This window comes from Blastomyces dermatitidis (genome assembly GCF_000003525.1).
Source record: "Blastomyces dermatitidis ER-3 genomic scaffold supercont1.3, whole genome shotgun sequence".
NCBI lineage: Eukaryota > Fungi > Ascomycota > Eurotiomycetes > Onygenales > Ajellomycetaceae > Blastomyces > Blastomyces dermatitidis.
The window spans coordinates 4,909,641-4,919,500 of record NW_025544776.1 but is presented as its reverse complement, the minus strand read 5'-3'; the positions used below and the strand labels follow the sequence as shown (position 1 = coordinate 4,919,500).

General features: G+C 31.1%; 2 protein-coding genes across 2 annotated transcripts; one reads left to right on the top strand and one right to left on the bottom strand.

Moving 5' to 3' along the window:
* Positions 1-1,146: 1,146 nt before the first annotated feature.
* BDCG_16718 (uncharacterized protein) lies at positions 1,147-1,628 on the bottom strand (the record flags this gene model as incomplete). The annotated part of the gene is made up of 2 exons (XM_045425913.1): positions 1,147-1,163; positions 1,331-1,628. The coding sequence occupies 2 exons, from the start codon at positions 1,626-1,628 to the stop codon at positions 1,147-1,149; spliced, it is 315 nt and encodes a 104-aa protein (XP_045280378.1).
* A 2,398-nt stretch (positions 1,629-4,026) lies between these two features.
* BDCG_16717 (uncharacterized protein) lies at positions 4,027-4,505 on the top strand (the record flags this gene model as incomplete). The annotated part of the gene is made up of 2 exons (XM_045425912.1): positions 4,027-4,200; positions 4,227-4,505. The coding sequence occupies 2 exons, from the start codon at positions 4,027-4,029 to the stop codon at positions 4,503-4,505; spliced, it is 453 nt and encodes a 150-aa protein (XP_045280377.1).
* Between the last annotated feature and the right edge of the window lie 5,355 nt (positions 4,506-9,860).

The window sequence follows — 9,860 nt, the reverse complement described above, 5'->3', positions numbered from 1 at the left end:
AGAATTCTAGATTGAAAGTTATCTCTATGAGTATTGAAAGAATTTCTAAAAATCAAACCTCACTTCTGTGCTTGTCTTTGAATCTACAGATGTCACATCTATGCAAAGATATCAGATAAAGTTCTTAATAGAAACTGCTCTCAGAAGCTAGATCTCTGAGCATATATTGAATATCTAGTTAAATATAATTCAACAAACATCTATTAAATTTGAATTTCACACTTAGAATGAGTGATAAGAGCAAGAGATGTGATGTTTAATGAGAATAGAAAATTCAACTCAGAAGATCTCTACATTGAAAGATAATTAAGAGATTGAGTATCTAAGAAGATGAAGCTTCTACATATAAAAGTTCAAGAACTATCAATGACTACTATTAATCAATTGAAAGAGATTATAGATGTAGATATTAATGTTTTTCACTCTGAAGAAAATGCTCAAAGCTCTGAAAAAATAGAGGAGAAGAATAATAAGTATAAATATCATGATGTTTCAATTCCTTCTAATGTTTTAATTCTTTCTAACATTTCAATTCTTTCTACACTAGATTCAATGCCAGAGTCAACAGATTCTGATGTTAATATTAATACTTATTCAGCTGTGATAGATAATTGAATATGAAATATTACATCTAGAGCTTATGATATCAGTGCTGATTTTGATAAAGCTAATATCATTGAAGATTATAGAACATGAAAACACAGAGCTGCTCATCTTATGACAGTTTCAATTGTCAAAGATAATTCTTATTGAATAATCAATGAGATATTCTCTCAATCACACTCAGACTTCTACAAGTCTTAAAATTTATTTTCTAATACTGTTTTCACAGTTATCAATAATACAGCTATATCAAGAATTTATAGATCTCAACTGTCAGATTCATCAAATCACTGAGCAGATATTGAAAAACACTTACATCACAAAGAATTTAAAAACACTGTTAAGCAGAAATGAGATAGTATATCTCTGCAGAATATATATGAAATTACTAGCAGATTACAGAGAGATGTCTCAGTTATCTCTCTATAATAAGTATTCATCTACAAATTCAATGATGAAGATTTTCTTTTGAAATACAAAGCTTGCATCTATATATGCAGAGATCTTCAATCAATTACAGATCTTACTACAAAAGCTTACATACTAGCTATCAGAGATCTCTGAATCTTGTTAGCTTTAACAGCAGTATTTGCATCAATTCTTTTCCATATTCTAGAGGACCGCTCCACCACGAACTCGCTCGATTTTTCGAATAAGAACCCGCCGATAGATCCATCGAAAAGCCCTCGATCATACGAGCATTCTGACCCCATCGCCGACCGCATACCCTGTGTGGTGGTGGAGTTATCCAGCCAAACGTGAACCGGACGTTGTTCAAAACTCCTGTGTGGGAGTATCCCCCGTTCTCCCCTACCACACCACAACCCCGGGCCAAAGTGCCATACAAATTGTAAGGTGAAGAGACCTAGCCATATGCACCAATCTTCTCGATTTTGGAAGATCCCCGATCTGTAGTTGTGGAGATATCTGAGGAGCGACCTCCGCGAAAACCCTGTCCATCTTTGATGTTCCAAAACACCAACGCCAAGTCCCACCGTTGTACCGCCCTTCCTAATCTGGCCCATCCCCGGCAGAAAAATACAAAAAGATACCTCGGCGATAATATCAAGCACATAACCAACGGCCACTTCTGAAGTGCAACCTCCGCGGTCTGTCTTCAGTGTATCTGAACATCAACGCCAAGTCTCGCCCTCGTACCACCCCTCTCAATCTGGCCCATCCCCGACAGAAAAGTACAAAAAGATACCTCAGCAACTGTACTCAATACATAATCAGCAGACACGACAACTATAAAATCAGTATACCCCAAGGTCTGACTGAGCCTTTGATCCCTGCACAGTGAGATATATTAAATCTAGTTTTAATACCTCAATATTCAATAGATTCTGCAAGGGATTGAGAACAGCAACACTAGGTTTCTATTGAATTTGAGAATTAACTCTATATTGATATAATCATTGACAAAGTCTTCTATTTTGAGATATAAATAACCAGTTCCTCTACATCCCGCTGGCAATATTTATATTATCATATAGAAACAGACTTATATTCTCTATAATATCAAGACCCTGAAGAGAGAAAGTCTTGATAGAGGGTATACAGAAGTGCATATCTTAGCAGTTTCTATCTCATTCTTCTGCAGCAGTTAATGCAAAAAAAAGATTTTAGAAATAGTTTTTTACTTCTCTTAAAAAAGTAAGATGTTTTTCTCTGGATTTTACACAATATTCTTACAAAGAATTAAAAACAGAGTTGTTTTCTGTCATAATTTCATATTCTTTTAAGTAAGAATTACTTTTTCAGTGGCTGAAGAGCTTTCATTAATACTTAATTCTTTTTTACACTCTTTATTAACTGATTTGAGTTGCACACCTGTTGTGCGAGGAGAATTGAATAATTTAGAATAAAATTGAATAGTTTTAATCAATTTCTCTTCAAAAAATTGATTTATTTTTTGTCAGTTTTTCTCTCAAAAACTGTCATATCATCTGATTTACTATCAATTGATATCATACTTTTCCTCACTGTATCCCAAGAAAGAGATTGTAAAGATTTTATTGATTTATCTTAAAAATTAATTTTAGTTTATTAGATTCTCTTCAAAAATCTAACCTAGTTACTGAACTAGTGTGAAAAAAAATCAGATATTTTATACACAAAAGTCTGCAATTCTTCTTTTGAAATAGTCTGATCAACTTTTCAATTGAAAACAGACTTAGAAACCTCTTAATTGAAACAGTCTGACCAACTTTTCAATTCAAAAGAGTTTAATAAATATCTCAATTGAATTAGTCTGACCAACTTTTCATTGAGTAAGAACAATAAGTTCAAAAGTACACTCAGTTGATGTGGAAAAAGATGCTTTCTCAAATGCTATTCCTGAGATTGAAATTCTGAAGAGAAGAAAGAAAGAAGAGATAGAGAAACAACAAGTTCTTGAAATACAGGAACTTGAAAAAGCAAGTAAAATTCTTGAAAAGCAGTGTCTGAGTGAGATGAATGAAGAAGTTCTGTTAATTCTTCATGCTCAGGCTAGACAACTACAGGAAGTGATCAAGTTCAAACTTGGAATTTCAAACACAGTTCAAAAAACTTTGAAAATTTCTAATACAATCACTGACTCTTCAGTTTGCTCTTCTTTCTTTTCTACTTCTTCTTCTTCTCCTTCTTTGAATCAGAAGAAAATATATACTCAAGCAGCTGAATCTGCTGTCTCTAAACCTGCTGTCTCTAAACCTACTGTCTCAAAACCTGCTCAAAATTCTGAGAAAACTGAGAAGAATACTGCTCATGCCTCTATTCATAGAAAAGTGAAAAAGAAAATGCAAAAAGAGAAAAACTTTCAAATCTTCAGAAATAGAAGACTTATTCTCAAAGTCTCAAATCAGGACATTCTGCAAAGAAACAAGCTAAACTCAAATCTCATTTTCAGAATCAGAAATGAAATTAACCAGCAGTTCTTTTCTCAGTTAATGACTGATATTGAAGTTCAAAAACCAGTTATAGCTTCAATTGAACCATCATTCTTTGAAAACTCCATCATTCTGACTACAATGCCTGAATTCAGTGCTGAATTCCTTATTCAGAATGAGAATCTCTGGAAGTCAGCAGTAGAATCTTTGTTAAACACAATAATTCTATCTGAAAGAGATGAAAAGTGAGACAAATTCATTCTTCATGATATTTCAGTTGAAATTTTTGACTGTGAAGAAGGAATGCTACTTCTCAAAAATGAATTGAAAGAATACAACTCTATTCAACTGAGAAAGAAGCCTGTATGACTAAATTCAATTGAGTTCAGACAAAGCAGGAGAAATGCCTCTGTTCTAGTATATACAAAAACACTTGAACAGTCAAAGATCTCTGAAGTAAGAGTAGCAGGTTTGAAAATGAGAGTTCATGAATACAAAGACTCAAGGATGAACCTCAAAGCTCAAACACAGTGTTCAAACTGTCAAAGATATGGACACTTTGCAATCTCATGTTTTAGAGACTCAAAATGTGCATTCTGTGCCAGAGATTACAAAACTAGTGAGCATAAATGTGAAACATGCTCAAAAAGAGGTGAAATTTGTCAACACACTCTGCTTAAGTGCTCTAATTGCAAAGAAAAACATGCATCTAGCTCAAAAGAATGTATGTTTGCTTCTAGAACTCAAAAGAACTGGAGAAAAGATGAAGCTCAAAGTCAATCTAGAACTGAAGAGAAGAGTCAAGCCAGTAAACTCACAACTGCAAGCTCAAAAAGAAGAAACTCTCAACTATCTAAGTCTTCAAACTCCAACTCTCCAGCTAAATGTAAACAGAACTTGAATCCTCAAACTTCTGTTAAGATTAGAGAATTGAGAAATGACTCTGATGATAAACTAGATATAATGCAAGCAGTTGAGATTCCTACTTTTCAGAACAGTTATAATCTACTATCTGATGATAGTGATTAGATTCTACTCTACTCTCTTTTAGTATGAATATACAACAAAAACAACAAAAAAAGTTTAAAAACTCTTCAAAAATCACATTTATTCAAAATAATGTGGATAGAAACTCAAATTGTATTTATTCTTGTCTTCAAATTGCATTTGAATAAAAAGTTGATTTTATACTGCTTCAGGAGCCGAATTTTGATGCTGAGCAAAAATATGTTATTTCTTATTCAAGCTACTACTGCTTTTTATCTCAAAAGTCTGAGATAAAGTCAAGAGTAGTGATCTATGGAAGAAAGAGATCAAGATATCAATTTAATCTAAGATTTGATATCATGTCTGACCCTGATATTCTGGTGGGTGATATTATAGATAAAGAAAATGAGTTTGATACTATACAGCTCATAAATATCTATAATGAAAAGTCATTGAAGGAAAATAACAATATCTGGACAATTGATAGAGGATTTCTGAACATAACTGCATCAAGAAACTCTATAATTGCAGGAGATTTCAATGCACATCATCCCTGATGGAATTCAGAATGCAAGAGAGCAGTGAGAGCTAATAATCTGATTGAATGAACCTTTGAGCATTCAATAGATTTGGTTAATAAGTCTGATCAACAAACATTCTTTAGAAAAGACATGAAACAGAAGTCTATTATAGATCTAATCTTCATGTCACAAAATCTAATGAAAAGAAGACTTGTAAACTGGTTTATTGATTCAAATGAGACATCAGAATCAGGTCATGAGATTATTCAATTTGATATTGAACTGAGTGAAAAACAAATGAGTGAAAATCCTCTTCTCTCTAATCAGTATAACTTTGAAAAAGCTGATTGAAAAGCAGTTGAAGAAAGCATAAAACTGCTAAAATCTGAAAGACAGAATGAGCTATATTGGAATTCTGGTCAAGATATCTCAAATGAAATGCTTGAGAATAGAGTGAAGCTTATTACATCTATTATTCTAACAAGTGTTAGAGATAATATTTCAAAAAGAAAATCTTCTGAGTATTCAAAACCTTGATGGAATGAGAATATCTCATCTAAAAGAAAAGAATTAGCTACTGCTAGAAGAGATTGGAAAAATGATGTAATATCTGATGAAGAGTTTAAAGCTGTCAGAAATGAATATTTTTCAGATATCAAAAGAGCTAAAACAGACTGCTGGAATAAATTTCTTGAAGAAGCACAAGGGAAGGAAATTTTTAAAGCTTTTAACTATACTAAAACAAGAAGTGTAGCAAAACTTCCAGCCTTAGAATATGAGTTTCAGAATGAATCATATACAGCAAACTCTTTTGAGAAAAAATGTCAAGCTTTCATGAGAATTCTCTTTCAGAACTCATCAGACTCAGATTCAGATTCAGAGGAAGAGAATATATCACTTCTCAACTACATTGATGAAAATGACTGGGAATGGCCTGATCTTACACAAGATGAATTAGAGTCAGCTATCTTCTCAAGTTCTGTTAAAACTGCTGCAGGTCCTGATTCAATTAATCACTTGATTATTCAAAATACATATTCCTACTTAAAGAATGAATATTTTGAGCTCTTTTTCAATCTCTTGAAAAATGGATATCATCCTGAATGCTGGAGAGAAGCCACTGAGGTGATTCTTGCAAAACCTAATAGAAAAACTTCAATTCCTAAGTCATATAGAGTAATATCTCTATTGAACTGTTTAGAAAAGGTTTTAGAAAAGATAATAGCTACTCAACTATCTTTTATAAGCTCTATAGATGATTCTCTTTTATTCAGTGAATAAATGAGAGGTAGAAAACAGTGTTCTGTAATTGACACTGTTCTCTCAGTTGTTCATGATATTCAAATAGCAAAGCATGAGGGTCTGGTCTCAACTGCAGTTTTTATTGATATAAAGAGAGCATTTGATCATGTTTCAAAGTCAAAGTTAATTCAGACATTGAAGATATTAAAACTGTCACTTTCTCTAATAAAATGAGTTAACTGTTTTATGTCTAAAAGAATTATACAACTCTTCTTTGATGGAATGAAACAAGACAAGACTGAGATAAAAATAGGAGTATCACAGGGATCTTCAATCTCACTCATTTTATTTGCAATATACACTGCATATCTATTCAAAAATAGAAATATGAGAATAGTGCGATCTCTGAGTTATGTGGATGATATTAGTCTAGTCTACAGCTCAAAAACTATCAAAGAGAATTTGAAAGTAATTGAAGAAGCTGCAAAGGAAATCTTTGTTAGAGCAGATATCAATCAAATTCAATTTGATATGAATAAAACTGAGTTAATTCATTTCTTTCCTAGACTCAATGAGAAAGAACTATCTCTAACTCTTTTAAATAGAGAGATTAAACCCAGTGTAAATGTCAAATGATTAGAAGTATGGTTAAACTCCAAGTTGAATTTTAAATATCACATTCAACAAAGAACTGTCAAGGCAGAAAGACTATTGAACAACATAATCAGACTATCAAATACAGAGAGAGGTCTATCCTTTCAGGCTATGAGACAGTTATATATAGCCTGTATCACATCAGTAGCTGATTATGAAGTTCAAGTTTGGTGGAATAATCAAGGGAATTTCACTGAACTCTTTCAAAGTCTGCAAAACAGAGCCTTGAGAAGAATTCTGGGAGCATTCAAATCATCTTCTATTAAAGCAATGGAAATTGAAGCTTCAATTCCTCCTTCTGCTATTAGATTTGAAAAGGCCTGTATGAACTATGCTCTGAGAGTTGTAAAGATGAGCTCAAATCATATAATCAGAGAAAGAGTCTCTTCTTCATTTCTATCAATTAACTCTGGAAATGAACTGGATTGGAATAGATTTCTTGATTGAAATGAAAATAATTCTTCAAAGAAAATGTCTTCTCAACTGTACAGACTATGCTCTCTGATTAAAAATCAATTTTCTTCTTTAAATGTTGAAAAAGTTGATCATGAGAAGTTATCTCTCTGAAGAGAAAAGCTTGAATCTCTTATAGACTTACAAATAAGTGAACTATCAAAAGAGAAAGAATATGAACAGCATTTGAAGAGAATTTCTACAATCAATATAAAAGACTCTATTCTGGTTTATTCAGATGGCTCAAAAAATGAGAACTTGAATAGATTAGGCGCAGGCATTGCTTATACTGAAGATAATATTAATTTTATCTCAGATTTCTGGAATCTAGGCTCTGAATGTGAAGTCTTTGATGCTGAACTATTTGCAATAGTGAAAGCTTTCAAACTCATTGAAATAAAATCTCATAAAAGAGGAAATTGTTTGAAAGAGACATGGATATTCTCTGATAGTCAAGCTGCTTTAAAAAGACTTAGAAATAGTCAGATTCATAATGATCAAATGAATCTTGAACTGATCTTAAACTCTGTTTTGAAAATTCAAAAGAGAAGAATATCAAAGCTGATAATTCATCTACACTGAGTTCCTACTCACATGAATATTCATGGTAATGAATTGGCTGATTCAGCTGCAAAAAAGGGTGCAGAATTAAGCAGATCTATTCAAAAAATTGTGTCCTGATCTTTTATAAAGAGAAAAATAAAAGAATCTTGTTTAGACAAGTGGAATGAAAGCTGGCAGAAACAAAAGAAGAGTATACATTATTCAAGATTTGAAACAAAACCCAAGTGGAAATCTTGTTCAATTAAATGTAAAAAGAAAATATTCTCATCTATAATACAGCTGAAACTAGGACATGGCTATTTCAAATCTTATATACAAAGATTTGATGATAGATTTGACTCAATAGAATGCTCATTCTGCAGTACAAATGAGAATCCTGAGCATATTGTAATACACTGTGCATTATACAATAGTCTCAGAGCCAGATTGAAAGAGAAGTATGATCTAAATCAATTAAATATGAGATTCTTATTCTCAACTGAGACAGGAATTAAATACTTAATAGACTTTCTATCAGAAACTCAAGCAGCTACAAGAAAATGGCTAAATTCAGAATTATCTGAGTATGAAGAGGAGGAAATAAATCAGATATAGTCTGTTAAAACAGCTATACACTCTCTTTTAATAATTTGTTTTGTTATAGTCTCTCTTTACTTTATCTTTTTCTTTATCTTTTTCTTTCAATTTCTTTCTATCTATTTATTTAATGTGTCTATCTTTGAGACTGTGTTCTTTTTCTCTTTTCTTTTGTCATGATATTGTCAAATGATTTCAAAGTATCAAAAGATGTTAAAACACTGCAATTTGTAAACAGTTTTTGTATTCTGGGCTGGAATTTTCTGATTTTGCATATCTGAAATTGATGAATGTATAATAGTTAACTTTACAGACATAGAAAAAACCCTGAGAACTAAAGTTCTCAGGTAGATGTCATAGTCTCTGACTGCATACATCTATAATTGAAGAATAATAATAATAATAATAATAACAGCAGTATTTGATTTAGATGTGAAACAGCTAGATGAAATTAATGTCTTCATTAATAGTAATATTAATGAGTTAGTATATATAAAACTATCTGATGAATGATGAAAGTTAAAGAAGATATAAAATTTAAAGTATATAAATCATGTACTAAAACTTCTATAAGTATTATATAAATTATACAGATTATTTCTTCTCTGATTAAATGAACTATCTTTAACATTGAGAACACTAGACTTTATCTTAATATCAGAGAATTGATATCTCTTCTCTAATAATTGATTGATTATCTTCTTCTATATAAATGATATTATCATTCTATCATGATGAGAAGATTTGAAAGAAAGAGATTAACTAATCAAAGATCTTAAAAATGCATATAAGATCTGATAGATAAGAGATTTGAAATGATTTCTCAACATGTGAATAATATATAATTATTTCAACTTGAAGCTCTGACTATGCCAGAATGTCTATATTAATAAGATAGTTAATACATATCATCTTATACATATCTGCAAGGCATATATCTCACTAACTGATACTCTGTTAGAGTCTTTTAATAAGTCAGCTAGATTTATAAAAATTCATTATTATCAATAATATATCAGCTTCTATATCTACTCAGCAGTGATAACTCACTCTGATATTATATATACAGTGAATAAACTAGTTATATTCATGATAAATTTATCAGAATATCATTTATCAGAGATAAATAGAATAATATCTTATTTATATAATATGAAGAATCTTACTATTCAATATAATAATAATATTGACAGATCTCTATAACTTAATCTTAAATCTGATATTATTGAAACTATCAGTGATATCTCTTTCACAGATAATTCAAATTACTACTCTATATAAGAATATATCTTCAAACTATTCAGTGAGACTGTTGATTGAAAATTAAATAGATAGATAATTATAACTATATCTATCACAGAAGCTGAGCTTATAGTTATCTTACAAA